Genomic DNA, 17,601 nt, shown 5'->3' with positions numbered 1-17,601 from the left:
GTATGTTTTGAGCAATTTCTTCCTGAAAGCTCATTATCAGCTACGTTAAACAGCATGTCAAAAGTTATTACTTTGGATCCACTGTAAATTTTCATTCACAGAGGAAATGAAATCCATGCCTATTACTACTATAGAAAAAACCCCACAGGTCTTTGCTCAGAACCCATTCATTTAATTTTGCATGTTCTTATGAGCTTTAATTACCTGATTTTTTTCAGAATGAAAGCCATCACTTAGCTGCTACCATTTAGACTGAAGGCAACAGGCGCTAGGAACCATGGTTCAAGAGGAGCTTCAGTCAGCCAAGAAGCAGAAAAATAGATAGTCTTTGTCATGCAACGTTCATGAAGGAAACATCAGATGATAGACTGGATATTTTGTCTCAAAAGGCATAGAAATAGGTAGAGTATGTTAAGAGGGTCTGGTTAAAATTCAATATTATTTAGCTAAAATTAGATGCATAGCCAGGTGCCAGGGCCTCATGCCTGTAATCCTACTCAAAAGGTTGCAATCTGAGGATCATAGTTCCAAGCCAGCCTGGGTAGGAAGTCTGTGAAACTCCTATCTCCAACTATCCAACAAGAAAGCACAGGTGGAGCTGTGGCTCAAGTGGTAGAGTGCCAGCCATAGTGGAAAAACTAAGGGACAGGGCCCAGGCCCTGTGTTTAAGCCTCAGGGTTGGCGCATGCGTGCATGCATGGGCGTGCACACATGCATACACACATGCACACAGATTAGACTTACCACTTCTATCACTCTATTCAGTCCATTGCCATTCCCGGGCCATTGCATTTGAAGTGATGAATGGGGTTAGCAGTGTGTTTAGGTCATCCCAGGAAGCTGAGCTCTGGTGTCCTAACCCAGGGGCCCTCACAGTCCACTTCCTGTGTGCGAAAGAGATTCGGCCTCAGACTCCCTGTGTGGGAAACAAAGAAAAGAAGAGGTACTCTGGTTCCAGTTGATGCACAAGGCTTCTTGAGCCTACTCAGTGTTCTCCTTTCCACCCTCCTTACTAACTTCGTGGAACACTCCAGAATCCCTGGTGTTTCACAGGAGCACAGAACGCAGTGTCAAGCACAAAGCTGGACGAGGCCGGGGTTGCTGAAGAGGAAAGACACTATTGAGGTCCCCTCAAATCATACTCACCAGGCTGTGGTCTGTCTTGAGGGGTTGTGATCTATGGGAGGAGAGTTGGTGGGGTGTGGATGGTGAGGAGACTGGAATTTAATATCATGGTCACTTGGAGTAGCAACCCTTACATTCTCGGGGGTGGTGGTGCTCGCTTGCTCATTGCTGCTGCTGCTGCTTGGACAGCTCCTGCTATAACAAGTCATGCTGCTGCCACTTCCTGAGCACTGTCCCTGCCTTCTTTTTGCTGAAGGCTAGCACTCTACCACTTGAGCCACCCTGCCAGTTCCGGCTTTTTCTATTTATGTGGTGCTAAGGAATCGAACCCAGGGCTTCATGTATATGAGGCAAGCACTTTTACCACTAGGCCATATTCCCAGCCCAACTTCCTTGGTCACATTTTTCTTCGTGCTCTTCTGGTCATGTGCACCCTTCCTCCTTTTCTTCCTCTTCTTTTCCCTCCCCCTTCTCTACTTCTGCTCTTTCTTCTTCTTCTTCTTCTTCTTCTTCTTCTTCTTCTTCTTCTTCTTCTTCTTCTTCTTCTTCTTCTTCTTCTTCTTCTCCTTCTTCTTCTTCTATTACTTGTTCTTGAACTCAGGACCTTGCTCTCTTGCTTGTCTCAATTTTTTTTTTTGCTCAAGGCAGGCACTCTACCAATTTTGTTAAACTTCCATGTTCAGATTCTTGGTGGTAATTGGAGATGAGTCTTGCAGACTTTCCTGCCTAGGTTGGCTTTGAACTGTGCTCCTCAGATCTTAGTCTCCAGAGAGGCTAGGATTACAGGTATGAGCCACCAGCACCTCGCTGCTACCTGATTCTCATTTCAGTCGTAGAGCAAGATGTTTTCTTCCCCCCCCCCAGAAGCATTAAGTAGATGCTTTCATTTCCCCATCCACCCCAGTCAGCGGATCTATTACACAAGTGCCATTACTGAGGAACAAAAGCGTTTTTGTTGGCTGGGAACACTGCCATCCTTGATATCAACAGGGGCCAGTGCCCTATGTTGAAGACTCGGCCCTTAGGGAGTGAGGAGGAGGTGTTCATGTCGGGATCTACCCTCCAGTAGCCTCTGCGGTTCCACCAGCCCCTTCTTGCAACCATGGTGCCAGCTTCCTTCTCAGTGACCTGCCCCAGCTGGCTCAGTCACCAATCCTCAGCGTGGAAGCCATCCATCGGAAGGCAGGAGGCTGCCACCGCCTTGCTGGCACCTCCTACAGGTCACAGACTCTCAGGCTTTGAGGCTCGGGTGCTTTGGTGGAATGCGGGGCAGATTAGAGTGAGTTTCCTTCAATACCCCGACACAAACATCCATCCAGGGAGATCCTCCTTCCGGTCTCCCCTTCGAGAGAGAGCAGCGTGATCATAGCTTGGAGTTTGAAGTCTAGAGTTCACTCATGGGTTTCTTTCCCTGTGTTATGTTTTTTATTGTTAGAGAGAGGATAGATAATCTTAGAACTCTTCTTTTTTTTTTTTTTTTTTGCCAGTCCTGGGCCTTGGACTCAGGGCCTGAGCACTGTCCCTGGCTTTTTCCCGCTCAAGGCTAGCACTCTGCCACTTGAGCCACAGCGCCGCTTCTGGCCGTTTTCTGTATATGTGGTGCTGGGGAATCGAACCTAGGGCCTCGTGTATCCGAGGCAGGCACTCTTGCCACTAGGCTATATCCCCAGCCCCTTAGAACTCTTCTTATTGTGCATCTAAACAGGCACCAACTAGAAGAGAGTACAGAGCTGTGTAATGCTTAGGAGCTACTGAGGCTCAGCTGTGGCTTATTAGGTGGCCTTGAGTAGGTCCCTTCCCAGGTCAGGGCTCTAATCTATCAGACAAAGGTAAGGTAATTACCTATTTCATAGGGTTGTGAAAGCTAAATGAATATTTGTGACGTCCTTGTAAGAGTATATAAGTCTATAATATCACATCCACATTAACTGCTCCTACTGCATCGTTATTAGAATTGTTTTGGGCAGAAACCAGAGTAGTTTAGCCTGGAATAGAACCCTGGGGTCACTGGGCATTGATGTGCACACTCTAGCGGTGGGCAGGAGCAGGATTCTGGGTCTGTGTAGAAATAAGCGAGGGTGTTGGTCCTGTCCCTAAGTACTACTGTGAGAATATGGAGAATGAGACAAGTGTCAGTGGGTCACACCTGTAATCTTAGTTACTCAGGAGGCTGAGATCTGGGGATCACAGTTCAAAGCCAACCTCACACACACACACAAAAAACAACCCAACAAACTGGAAGTGAAGGTGTGGATTAAGTGGTAGAGTGCTAGCCTTGAGCCAAAACAACGTTCAGGGACAGCTTCTAGGTGCGGAGTTCCAAGTCCTAGAACTGGCACAAAAGAATAAACAAGGTTGTAAACGAGAAGAATAATGCTTATCTTGTTAGGGCATACAGCTCAGAATTACTATGACAGAATAAAGAGCCTGGCTTATATTATATGCTCAATAGAGAGCATCTATTATTGTTGCTGTATTTGGAAGAGATGACCTAGGCCAGTGTAAGTCATGGGAAATGGGGCGTTAACCTCAGTGAGTCAAGACTGATGGAATTTGTCATGTTGCTTAATGTTTAGGATGAAGTTTGAAATTTGCTTTGTAATAAATAAAGGCCATCTTGTTTTACTTACATATACTCAATTTCACACCGGGGAACTTTTTTTTTTTAATTTTTATTATCAAACTGATGTACAGAGAAGTTACAGTTTCATACGTTAGGCATTGGATACATTTCTTGTACTGTTTGTTACCTTGTCCCTCATACCCCTCTCCCTCATACCCCTTTCCCTCGCCCCCCCCCCACACACCGGGGAACTCTTGAGGACAGACTGTTAATGTTTCTCTCCTGTATTCTGACTTGAATGTTGTAGAAATCGGCTCTCAGGAGGAAGTGTGCAGTCTGTAAAATTGTGGTCCACACCGCCTGCATTGAGCAGCTAGAAAAGGTAAGAGGGCGCCACCTGCTGCCATTTTGTTGCATTGCAAATGTTTGGTCTCCAAAGCCCAGGTGCCAATTTCTCTTTCCAACTACTTGAAAACAATACACACACACACACACACATGCTTTTGAAGGACGGCAACTTGGTCTGAAGATGCCACCCCAGGAGTAAAACATTTCATCTCTTTATTTACAGTAAAGACTATTTGTACGGTAAAAAAACAGAACAGCAACAAACCAATTAAAACATGACCAAAAGAAACCCCAGACTCGAATATACCAGGTTAATAAGCAAAAGAAAATATTTAAGAACCTATCAATGTGGTGAAGTGTGATGACTTGGAATCATTTTATGTTGCATCTTGAAGGAAAAGGATGATAAAAATGAGAAGAAAAAAGCCTAGTAGGCTCTTATTTTCTTCTATCTTTTCTTCCACAAGATGACTGAGAAAAGAAATCGCCATAATATCTTACAATCATTGTTTTGTGAGGTCACTTGTACAATAGCAACATGGACAGTTGGGTCTGAAGCCACCTTCAGTTTCTTCTTGGGGCCTCGTGGGTGGTGACTGTGTTGTGTGGCACAGGCTGGGGAAGTCTTGATTCCACACATGGATTCTGCACAGTCCATGTATCTGTCTGTTGGGGGAAGGGAAAGCCCAATAAGAATTTGTTTTTGCTGTTCCCTTTCAGCCATCTCACTCCATTTCTGTGTGTGGCTCCTTGAACATTGTCTCTGCAGTTGAGGCTCCGTGTGTGGGTGCAATGAAATAAGTCATTGGGGTTCACTTACTACTGCTAGTTGTTGTCAAAGGATACCCTGTGACTTGTGTTTTACCATTTCTTTTCCTTCACAACCCTTATTTTCTCATTTACTCCCTTCATTCCTGTTCTTCACTCACTTTGTCCAGCAGCCGAAGAAAATATAAATGTGCCAACAAGAAGAAAGGCAGTATTGGATCCTGTTGCACAGATTAATTTGTTATGCGTGTTTGTATAGTCATCAGAACATTTACAATGTCTCACATTTGTGTGTTCTTCTTTTAAAAGTCTTAAAAAACCCAACTGGATGGTTTCACCTGCAATGTATATATACATATGTGCTATATATACACACACACACACATATATTCTGTTTGTTTTGTTTTTGTTGCCAGTACTGGGGCTTGAACTCAGGGCCTGAGCACTGTCCTTGTTTTCTTTTTGCTCAAGGCTAGCACTCAGCTACTTGAGCCATAGTGCTACTTCTGGCTTTTTCTATATATGTGGTGCTGAGGAATCGAACCCAGAGCTTCATGTATACGAGACGAGCACTTTACCACTAGGCCATATTCCCAGCCCCCCGCCCTCCAACATATATTCTTTGATTCTTTCTTGTGTCCTTTTTTTCAACTTGTAGTAGAATAGCATTATTACTTAAAGTTCATTTGGTTTCATCACTGAGAATGAAGGAGCATGGGTTGAAGGCATAAAATCATTTGACCTCTCTATGAATTATTTAATGTGATGATTTTACAAGACTTAAATACATTAAGGGATGGTCTTTATTGTTTGGGGGGGGGGTTGTTTTTATCATCTCAAGATCTTTTTTTCTTACAAGTATTTTAATCAAGTCCAATGCTTATCCCTAATATACTTATATACTTTTTTCTTTTCCAATGACAGATTAATTTCCGATGTAAGCCAACATTTCGAGAAGGAGGCTCGAGGTCACCCAGAGAAGTGAGTATTTCAGCCCATTTGGGATGCCATCTTGGTTTCCCGTGGGTTCTGTGAACGAGATGCTCCTCTGGTATCATCAGTTCTAGCTCAGTCTTCGCCACATCAGTTTCTCGTGAATACAAATCTCTAAGTATGTTCATTGTCCTTATTCTGATTCTGGAATGGATTGGATAGTTCAGATCCTTAATGGATGGACCAGAGAGCGGGGCACCACGATGGAACGGAAGGCTGAGACAACAATAGGCTTTTTTTTTTTTGCCTTTGGTACATCTTATTTCCACTTCCTCATTTTTTGAGTGGGCCTCAGTTCTGCAGAGGAGGCCTAGTCCCTGGTTATTCAGTGTTGGTTGGTGTTGGGCTGCTGGAGTTGGGGTTGATGCTATGGGACTCGAGGTGTCTCTCTGCGCCCCCCAGTGCGGCTCACTGGCTCCCAAAGACGACAATGCTATGTGTTCCTCTCTTCTTAAGACAAACTCTGATACGTGAAATGTTGGCCAATGTTCTTTCAGTTCCATTTCTACATCTACTCCTTGGAAATCTTCCCAGATAGTGTATTCTTGAAAAGCCATCCCAAGGAGTCGGGGGCAGGAAAGGGAAGCAGGAGTCAAAGAAAGTGCTGCCCAGAAGAGGCAGGTACTAAACAGGGTCCTCAGGAAGTTGTTTGAGTTTGGAGGTGGGGGATGATGACATGGGGTGAGAACCTTCTAGACAGAGGCTGGCTGCATTCACGCACAAGTGAGAAATTCTCCAGAGACAGAATCGTGACCCAGGACATAAACAAGCTCTAGACCATCAGAGCCTCCTCGTCTCGGGAGCTGGGAAAGGTGCAGTAAAGGATTTTGATCAAGATACATTGTGTACACCCTAGCATGGCACAGATGCCACTTAGCTCAGGCATAGGCATGGAGACAATTTCAGAAGGCCTGCAAGTAATCCAGGCAAGAAATAACAGTGACTCAAAGTAATAGTATCGTGGGAGGGAGAAAGGACTGGGAAGGAAAGAGTATGTTAGGATGTGGTCATTAATTGGATTTTGGGTGTGAAGGGAGGCAGGAGGAGGGGGGAGGGGCAATGTCCCAGAATAAACCAAGCTTCTGCCTTAGAATTACAGTTGTTGGGAAAGGATTTCAGGATGGGTTTTGGAAGTGGTCAGTGTAGCCGTAGAGTGACTGGGTTTGAGTTGTTTTTTGTAGCCACCAGTTGGAGACACCCAATAGAAAGCTGGATGAGGAAATGAATTAGGAGCTTAGAAGAAAGAATGTGTGGAGATAAGAGTGCTTGAGTGCTCACAGCGTGTAGGAAGTGATTAAAGTGTAATAGGTGACTTGGGAGAGTGGGAATGAAAGATATCTGCATATAGAGCTCACAAGCCACAAATGCTTGATAGATAATAAAAAAGAGACCCTGTGTATGTAGGCCAGGCTTGTTGGTTGTTGTAGAGCTGACTCCATCTCGAGGAGGGAAACATGGTAGGAAATGTTGGCGGAAATAGAGCTGATTCCATCTTGATTATTAGGTCAACCTGACCCCAAAATTCTGCTTCTGTAAATGGCTTGCTTCACTTGTTATTTGCTCTACACCCCCCCCCATGTCAAATTCCTACGTCTGTGCCACCCTTGCTTTGTTGCAGGCTCTGCCCCCCTACATCAACCTCCTACATCTGTGAACTTACTGCGTGCTCTACCCCCTGCGTCAAGCCCCGACATCTGTGCTACGCTTTTACCTTGATAAACTCCAATATGAGCACTACTCGGGGTCACGGTGTTAGCTCCCGAGTCTGCACTGCATCCCTGGCCGGTCAGTTCGCTCTATGCTTCCCCAATAAATCCATCTTTTTGCTTGAGACTGTCTCTGAGGGGTGGACTCTTAGAGGGCCGGGGAACCCCCTCCCTCGAACCCCGTAACAGTGGGATGCACCTATAATTCCCAGCTCCATGAGAAGTTGAGACTGGAGCATCCCGTGAGTACAGGGGTTTGAAGCCAGTTTGGGCATCCTGTGAGACTCTGCCTCAGGCAAAAACAAAAGAGCGAAGAAAAGACATTATGAATGAGTGAATCCCCGAGGGTTGAGAGAAGACTTGGAAAGAGAGTGAGCTGGCGTGGAGGCTGTGAAGAGTGGGGAAGGTGCTTGTCTGTCAGGAGTTTTCTTTCCCCATTGTTTGTCCCATGAGGTGAGTGGCACGAGAGGGCGATGAGAGCCTTGAGTGCCGGCAGAGCCCTCAGAGGACATTGCAACATCAGCCTGAGGATTGTGCACCTGCTGCTCGCTCCTGAGAACACTAGAAACAACAGTGTTGCGTTCTTAAAATGGCGTCATTGCATTTCCAGTGAAGCAATGCATACGTCGTTTAGATCCTTATTCCCCCTCTCTCTCCTTCCTTCCCTCCTGCCTCCCCGCCCTCCCCCCATCTCTGAAAAGAAAAGAAAGGAAGAAAGAAAAACGACAGATAGACAGATAGACACCAGACAGACGATTGTCTATGCAGTTTTTCGAATGCAAGGGTTTTGTTGGTGTTCCGCTTTGTTTTCTTTGGCTCTGTGACTTCCCGTCTCTGAAAGCAGACCCTCTGAGAGAGTTTTGGGTAGCTTTCTCTGTCTTGTTCTTAAAGACAGGATGTTTCTTTTCTTTCCACATTTTATTTTTTGTCACTCATGGGACTTGAACTCCAGGCTTGGGCGCTGTCCCTGAATTTTTCTGCTCAAGGCTAGCACTCTACCACTTTGAGCCACAGAACCACTTCGGTTTTTCTGGTGGTTAATTGGAGATGAAAGTCTCACAGACTTTCCTTCCCTGGGCTGGCTTTGAACCAAGATCCTCGGGTGTCAGCTTCCTGAGTAGCTAGGATTATGGGCGTGAACCACCCACGGATGCCCAGCTCTTTCCACATTTTAATACTCCCCCAACACCATGTCTAGATCATTCTATCAGCATAAGCACATTCGAATCATTTCTTAAGCGTTGTCCTGATTCTCTGTTTTGCACCTGCTGCCAAGTGTTATCTACATAGAGTGTATTTTAGCATGTCATTTCTAATCGTTTTAATCTGACCAGGTTTCTGCTGCATTCCGTTTGCTGAAATTGCTTCTTCCAGTGTTGCTGGTGAACTCCTTCCCAGCAAACCCATAGTGATGTTTTCCTGTTCTTGCCTTTAGTCAGTCTCCCAGAAACAGTCAAAGCATTACTGGTTCCATTCGTCTGGACATGGTGTGCGCTCTCATCTTCTTTGCTGGTTTCCCTCTCGTTGACTAGCTTTTCCTCCTCCTCTTCACTGACCTCTCCTCCTCGTGGCTTCTCTGCATCCCACTAACCTTGGTGCTCAGTGACATCCTCTTATCTCTGCCACTCTGGTTGGATAGCTCTTGACCTTAATTTTCAGTAAACATGTCTTGGAGTTCCTTTCACATGTCCATTCAATGTATCATATATAAATATACATGTATATGTACATATATAATGTGTCAAAAATAATGTCTTTATTTCCATTACTATAAAGATTGTTGCTTTTGCCTTCAATTCTATTGAACCTCAGAAAATGAGCCTCTTGATTGGGATAAGTGGGGGAAGGTTCTAGTGACTCATGCTCTCATACATTCTCCATGTCGAATGCGTTTGTCACTTCTACTAGTTTTAGTCATGAAACTCATTTCCAATCCGCCCATTTATTGCTGTGGTTAAGTTAAGGTACTGTAATTTCTCACCTTTGACCCCTGAAGTAGCTTCTCTATGGTGTTTCCATCTCTCCCTCTGATCTGCCCGTGGTTTGACTGAAGTTTTGAAATGAAAATTAGATCAGGGCCATTCTCCAGCTTAAAACTCTGTAAGGATCTGTGTACCCCCTTTCAGCATCAAAGACCAGTGGACTATGGTCATCCCTTCCTAGCTCAGCCCTGTCCACCCCACTGTAAGAACCGTTCTTAAGTTCCCGAGGCCCATCCTGAAAGATTTCTCCCTGTGGATATCTGTGTGTACCACTGGCGTGTCAAAGATCAACAGATGGCCCTCCCTCTCCTAAACAGTGGTAACCACAGGACTTAATTGTCATAGCTTAGGCTTCAGCTAAAATATCACCTCCGAGATTGGGTTAGCCAGTTCATAACAAAGTATTTACTGGAAATACTTGGTTTTTCTCAGTTGTCAAGCCTGGGAAGTCCAAAATTAGGGTTCTGGAGTTGTGCTGGTGAGGATTCTCTGCCAGGTTCCATATTGTTGGCCCTTGCTGTATCTGCACATGAAGCAAAGTGAACACAGGGTTTCTCTGGGGTCCTTCCGTAAGGGGCCCCCTCCCGTGGCCTAGCGACCTATCCAAAGTCCCACCTCTTAATACCATCACATTCATCTAGTGAATTCGGTGGGGAAGTGTGGTCACAAGTATCAGTCACTTGCATCAGCTCCTCCCTAGCTAGGAAACTGGGGATAAGACTCTTATGGACTTTCTTGCCTCCACTGGCTTCAAACTGTGATTCTCAGATCTCAGCCTCCTGAGTACCTAGGATTACAGGTGCGAGCTACTAGCACCTAGCCAGATTGCTTTTATGTCATAATTACTTGTACATATTATTAGTTGCTTGTCTGACAATGTTTCCCTCTTCCGGTATATGTTATGAAGGATTACTCATGGAATTTGTTCCATGTAATTTTGCAAGACTCTGAGTTTTTGCCACCTGGGTGCATTTATAAACAGGCCCATTTCTTTTACAGTGCATAAGAACTCTTGGTCTCAATGGACATTTTGAAAGTGAAACTTAGAAGGACTGACTCATTTGGTTTTCTTAATTCAGAGACTTTAAGTCTATTATTCAATATCAATGAAAGGATGTTTACCTTAGAATTAGTTTGCACATTGGTTGGAATGCCATCTCTGCTTCTTTTCTGTGAGTTGGTCCCTCAAGAGTGTGGATTGTTGGTCATTGACACTTCTATAATAGAGTGCTGGCATTAAGACAGGTTGAACTATTTTTGTTGAGTTGATTCTGGAATTCCGTTTTCTTAGTCATAAGCTTCTGGCTTGGGCTCTGATTTCTAGCATTCTTTGAATGATATTTTTAATTGAACTGAATGTTTGAAAATAAGCTGAGCAATTGTGTGATGTATTTCTGCTAACAATACTGAAATAATGTGTCACTGATATTTTAACACCCACAAGTAACTGCCTTTTCCTTACCCAGTACTTGAAAATTGTATATGAATAATTCAGAAATTATTGATGAGCAATAAAAAGATGGTGTTTGAAGCATTGCTTTGCGATCTGAACAAACAGTACAGCAGAATTCACATTTCGATGTAAGGATCTCCAACGTTCACTTCAGCAATTTAGCAGCTAAGAATAATCATCAGAAGAACACCCTGTGAAAACGTCTAATTTCAGTCCAGTGATTTAAAAGATATGAATAATCACCAAAGGGGGAAAAGTGTGAACAATCAGATTTCAGCCCAATAGTTTAGGAGATATAAATAACAATCAAGAGAAAAGGGTGTGAAACTGTCGGTATTTGGGAAATAAGGGATAGGAAAAAGCAGGAATGTTTTGGTAATTGTCCCTTTCCTGTATTGGTAAAGGCACTTAATGGCCCCACTACTCCTACCACATGGTTTAATTAGTAAAAGAAATAAGGCTTAGAATTTCATTTAATTTAATATTTATTAAGTATTTACTTTGTTCAAACTTTATTTAAGCAGCAATGGTAGAATAAATTCAATTTAAGCCTTAAAGGAACTCTGATAGAATGCTTGATATTTCAAATCATAGAGTTATACATTGGAGGCAATGATTTAGCAAAAAACAAAAGCTCGTCTGATATGAAGAAAAATCAGAGTATGGAGGCAATTGTTTTGTTTTGCAAATAATAGTAATTTTTGTGTAAATTACTTTTAGCTCCCTCCGTTTCCTCCTTGTTTTCTAGAAAGAATGATATCAAAGATGATGAATGACTGGTAGAGCCATTTTTTGTTTGTTTGTTTTGCCAGTCCTGGGGCTTGGACTCAGGGCCTGAGCACTGTCCCTGGCTTCTTTTTGCTCAAGGCTAGCACTCTACCACTTGAGCCACAGCGCCACTTCTGGCCATTTTCTATATATGTGGTGCTGGGGAATTGAACCCAGGGCTTCATGTATGGGAGGCAAACACTCTTGCCACTAGGCCATATTCCCAGCCCCTGGTAGAGCCATTATATATTAACTTGATTTGTTGCGTGTTGAGTGTTTTAACTACTGAGCACTGGTGTCTTAAGGCTTATAATCCTAGCTACTCAGGAGGCTGAGATCTGAGGATTGTGGTTCAAAGCTAGCCCAGATAGGAAAGTCGGTGAGATGCTTATCTCTATTTAGTCACCAAAAATCCAGAAGTGGAGCTGTGGCTCAAGTGGTAGAGCACTATCCTTGAGCAAAAAGGTCAGGGATAGTGCTCAGGCCCTGAGTTCAAACCCCAGGACTGGCACACACAGAAAAATATTGAAAATTTCCTTTTGAATACACTAAATTTCATAGTCTTATAAATCTGCTTAGCAAATAATATATATTGCAGTACAGATGATTAAGTCAGTCTAATTTTTCCATTGTTGACTTGTAGAAATTGTTGGTTTAATCTTTTGAATGGACCTGTCAGTAGCCCTGTGAATCAGCCATGATTTCTCATAGGTAATTGCATCCAATTCTTTAAACACTTCTCTTCTTAAATTAATAGTCGCTGGGTGATGTATAATCTCAATAAGTACAAAATTTCTCTTAACTTCCATGATAGTGCTCATTTGTCCTCCGTTTTTGCTAAATGAATAGCAATTATACTCACCTTTTCTCTCTCTTTTAATTGCTGGCAGACACTTTTATGGATCTAATACTTTGAATCCTGTCATTGAAGTTATTTATTGGTGTGCCATATGGAAGTTGGCCCCAGTCCTCCCCAGCTCTTATTCTTTTTTTTTTTTTTTTTTTTTTGCCAGTCCTGGGCCTTGGACTCAGGGCCTGAGCACTGTCCCTGGCTTCTTCCCGCTCAAGGCTAGCACTCTGCCACTTGAGCCACAGTGCCGCTTCTGGCCATTTTCTGTATATGTGGTGCTGGGGAATTGAACCTAGGGCCTCGTGTATCCGAGGCAGGCACTCTTGCCACTAGGCTATATCCCCAGCCCCCAGCTCTTATTCTTAAGCAGACAGGCAGAGCTAGTTTGTCTCTTGTAACTAGAGGAAGAGGCTCACCTAGTGATGGGGGGACGAACTTTCTCCTTTACCAGGAGGGGTTCTGCATCTGTGAGTGAAGTGCGCTGCTGCTGTTCTTGGACTTGCGATCACTGTCTTGAAAGTCGCCACCCATCTCAGGACCCAGGCGTGGCCCACGTGGCTGAGGAAACCCTCCTCCTAGCTGAGCAGCACTGGCTGCGTCCCGCCCAAGTCTTCTCAGGTTCTTGGAGGGAAATGAATGGCATTGCCCTGGTAATAACATGATTTGGTTTCAGGAGAGAGCTCCTGGCCACAGGATCTGGAGACCTGATAAGTCAGAAATTTACATTCTAATTGCTTCATGGTAAGAAAGTAAACAGTCCAGCTTGGACTGCTGGGGAGGGGCCGAGGAGATGGGAGGGGCATGAGAGTGCTATCATCCAACCAAAATAGAAGTATTTCCATATTTTCACCTTTCCTGAGACTTTACCAGTACATTAAAATTCTCATGAAGATGAACAATTTTTTTTTCCTGTCCTGGGGCTTGAACTCAGGGCCTGAGCTCTGTCCCTGGCTTATATTTGCTCAAGGCTAGCACTCTGCCACTTGAGCCACAGCGCCACTTCTGCCTTTTTCTGTGTATGTGGTGCTGAGGAATTGAACCCAGGGCTTCATGCATATGAGGCGAGCACTTTAACACTAGGCCATATTCCCAGCCCTGATGAACAGAATTATTACACATAAAATATTTTAAGAGCTCCTGTGACCGAGACAGAACTCAATAAGAGTTAGCTATTATTTTTACTTTTTTTTCCTCTTTGCAAATTGTGCCTTTGTTTTATTAAATGGTGGGAGTGGGAAGAGAAAAATGAAAGTTAGACTAATTTGCAGAACCATTAGGCTTCTTTGTATCTTATTATTGTTAAAAGACCATTATCCCTTCAGGGTCTTTGTTTAGAGTTAGTCTAAATTGATTTGATGTTATTTAGAGAAATAAAGTGGCATTTCAGCACTATTAGTGCTAATGATTGTTGCAGGTATTCTTGTCACCCTGAAGCTCCTGCCTTGATAGAACCTTTTTTTTTTTCTTTTCTCATCATTTATCTACTTTTTTTTTTTTTTTTGGTCTGTATATACTGAGAATTGTTCCTGCCAGGTCGTTGGCATTTACTAAAGTAAATATATTTTGACTGAGTATATATTAAGGGCTCTTCAAGGGAAGATATGAATTGTGGCTAGATCCTGCAATGGGCATGCCAGTAAACAGCATCATTAGCCTGTAAGACGAGGCTTTCTCTTATATGGATTCTGCTTTAAAGGAGATGAGGCTGCTTCAACCTTGGGTGTGTTTGTGTTTCCTACTGTCCAAAACAAGATTAGAACATGAAAGCGAATCTACTTGTAGGTGCCCAGGTTTTAAATACAGTATCATTGCCTGATCATGACAATCTGCCTTCACATCAGTGTATGTTTATTTATTTGCTTATGTATTTTTATCTATTTGTTTACTTAGTGCTTGTCCTGGGGCTTGAACTCAGGGCCTGAGTGCTATCCCTGAGCTTTTGTGCTCAAGGATAACACTCTACCACTTGAGCTACAGATCCACTTCTGGCATTTTTCTTGCTTCATTGGAGATAAGGGTCTCATGTGTTTTCTGCCCCAGCTAGCTTCAAACTATGATCGTCAGATCTCAGCCTCCTGAGTAGCTAGGATTACAGGTGTGGGTAGGTGTCTTACTTTGACATCTCTTTTCTTGACCTTTTTTCTTCTTTCATTCTATTTCCTGAAAAACTTCTTTCCAATCAGTGTCCCAAATTGGGCCTCTCCTCCTTCCTGAGAACTTGATTGCTTCAAGTTTCCTTTTGCCAGACTATGGTCTTGTTGTCATGTAAAATATTACATAAAACTTTCTTAAACTGAATTGTATAATATTATTTCAGGGCCTGCCCTTTGCCTTGACAGAATTCTTTCCCTCCTTCCCTCCCTTCTGTCTCCCTTTATACTTTTCTCTTTCTTTCCTTTCTTTCTTTCCTTCTTTCTTTCTTTCTTTCTTTCTTTCCTTGTTTCTTTCTTTCTTCTCCTTCCTTCCTTTCTTTTTCTTTCTTTCTTCTCTATTTTTCTCTTTCTTCTTTTTCTTTTTCTCTTTCTCTATTTTCTTTATTTCTCTTCTTTCTCTTTTTCTCTTTCTTTCACTTTCTTTCTCTTTTGGCTTTCATCTTTTCTCCTCTCTCTCTCTCTCTCTCTCTCTTCTTTCTTTTGACAGTCCTGAGGGTAGTCTAAACCAGGTACTCTGCCTTGAGCTCCTAACCCTTTTTGCTTTAGTTATTTTGCAGGTTTTGCTCCAAGGCAAGCCCTGGACAATAGACCCCTTACCTGTGCTGCCCACAGGCTCGGAGCACAAACACTCGCCACATTGCCCATCTGGACTGCTCAGATTCCATCTTTCTTTTGGTCAGCGCTGGTGTTGAGCAGCAGTTTTCCCAATTGCCTCCTCCTATAGCGGAGCCACTACATCTGGTTCTTAGTTTCTTTTTCCTGCCACAGTTACCACCCAGTCAGAAGTTCTTTAGTCCCTTCACTGGAATACACAAGGCTTTACTAGTAAGAAAGTAAGGAAAGAGCATTCGGGAGTGGCTACTCACCATTCCCGAGACAGGAAGAGAGAGAGGGAAGACATAGGAAGTAGAATGAACCATGGGGACATATCATTCCCTGGGGGATAACGGCTTAAATTCACTTTTTTTTTGGGGGGGGGGTGCTGTATTCATATTTATTGTTAAGCAAGTCATAGCTATACCTTTTGATTTTGTGCTTGTCTAGGTTCAGGTTATAGTACTTACAGCTCTGTGATCTTAAGCACTGACACGCAACTCGAGGTTTGACAACGGAATCACGCTCATTGAACTTTGTGTTCCCACAGAATTTTGTCCGACATCACTGGGTGCACAGACGCCGGCAGGAGGGGAAATGTAAGCAGTGTGGTAAGGTAAGGACTCCCCTCCCCCTGCCTCGCCTCTCCCCAAGACAGGCCTCTCCCACCTCCACGTTCAGTGTATCTGGTCTTTTCTGTGAGGCCTTATTTCTCCACGTCCCCTCTTCTTTCTATGCTGCTCTTCTGGGGATGGAATTCAGGGCCTGCGTGCTGTCCCTGAGCCTATAGCCTCGAGGCTAGTGGACTGCCACGTGAGCCATGGCTCTACTTCTACTTGGAGATAAGAGACTCAAGGACTTTACTGCCCAGGCTGGCTTTGAATCACAACCCTCAGATGGCAGCTCCTAAGTAGCTCAGGTTACAGATGGGAGCCACTGGCCCTGAGCCAAAGTCCCTTTTTCTTACCAGGTGTTTCTAGAATTCACAGCAAGTGTCAGTGGTCCTAATAAAAAGGAATCAGCACTTTTTCAGAGGGATAGGTGAATTCTTACTGTGAAATTGAATTGTTTGTCGGGTTTTTAAAAAATTATGTAAGTCTTCCTATTTTGTTAAAAACAGATCCGTCCTACTTATTTGTTCAATGACAGCAAATGAATGGATTATTGAAAGCACTGCTTTTAGGTACAATGGTGAGCATTTATACAGAGAGGCTCCTAACACTGTGCAGAACTCTAGAACACAAAATAGTATCCAGAAATACGTCAGCCCCTCTGAATACCGGGTGGTTTTGTCATTGATGGTGGGTCTGTTACCTGTCTTTTTTTTTTTTTTTCTTTTGCCAGTCCTGGGCCTTGGACTCAGGGCCTGGGCACTGTCTATGAGTCTTATTGCTCAAAGCTGACACTCTGTCACTTGAGCCACAGCTTCACTTCTGGATTTTTGGTGGTTAATTGGAGGTAAGAGTCTCACAGACTTTCCTGCCTAGGCTGGCTTTGAATTTCTAGTCCTCAGATCTCAGACTCCTGAGTAGCTAGGATTATAAATGTGAGCTACCAGTGCTGGCTGAGTTGGAGGAATTTTATTAAAATAAAGATCAACAAAACAGGTAGTCGTCTGTGTCCTATTGCACTGCATTTTGCATTGCCTTATCTTCTGCTGACACAGTCAGCTAGATGGGTAGCGTGGACTCGTAGTACCCCGCCATGCCTGGTCCTGTCTGACTCTCCCACCTGCTGCTCTCAGAGGCCATCTTGAAATGATCACATCCTACACACACCGCAGTCATCAGTGAAGAGGTTTCAGCAATACATAATGTCCCCTTAATGGGGAACTGTTAGGTTCAGCTCTTGTGACTACAGTGCAGGTGCACATGCATGTTTAGACTCAAGCTCCCGCGCCTGTGTCTCATCAGTCTTGGCTGGATTCAATAGGGCTTCTTGGATCCTAGTTTTTGTCCTGGAGTAGATAAAAGCTAATGGTTCTGTTTCCTTTTATAGAGTATATGGTCCAAAAATTACTTCAGAGTGGTGCTACAGACAATTTACATCACTAGAGTCCTACAGTTTTGCACTTCCATAGGCACTTAAATCCCATCCAACCTTACATACACATGCAGTCACACACACACACACACACACACCTGTACACATTTTCCACAACTGACTCATGAGATTTTTTTAAAAGCCACTTAGTGAAAGTTATGTTGTGTGTGTGTGTAAGTTTGTGTGTGTGGTGTAGTAATTTCTATTTTATAATCCAGCCATAAAACAAATATTTAGAATGATTTTTTTTCTGGA

The 17,601-nt window shown here is 43.6% G+C and overlaps 1 protein-coding gene across 1 annotated transcript in view; it reads left to right on the top strand.

The window, feature by feature from the left end:
- Dgki (diacylglycerol kinase iota) overlaps positions 1-17,601 on the top strand; it is a 327,861-nt gene that overhangs the window by 105,599 nt on the left and 204,661 nt on the right. The window contains exons 4-6 of the mRNA XM_048340285.1: positions 3,996-4,070; positions 5,729-5,785; positions 15,854-15,919. Coding sequence (XP_048196242.1) covers positions 3,996-4,070; positions 5,729-5,785; positions 15,854-15,919 — 198 coding nt within the window. The remainder of the gene's footprint in view (positions 1-3,995; positions 4,071-5,728; positions 5,786-15,853; positions 15,920-17,601) is intronic.

This window comes from Perognathus longimembris, chromosome 2 (assembly GCF_023159225.1).
Source record: "Perognathus longimembris pacificus isolate PPM17 chromosome 2, ASM2315922v1, whole genome shotgun sequence".
In the NCBI taxonomy this organism is placed as follows: domain Eukaryota; kingdom Metazoa; phylum Chordata; class Mammalia; order Rodentia; family Heteromyidae; genus Perognathus; species Perognathus longimembris.
Note: the sequence above shows the minus strand (reverse complement) of the source record. Positions and strands in the feature narration are given on the sequence as shown.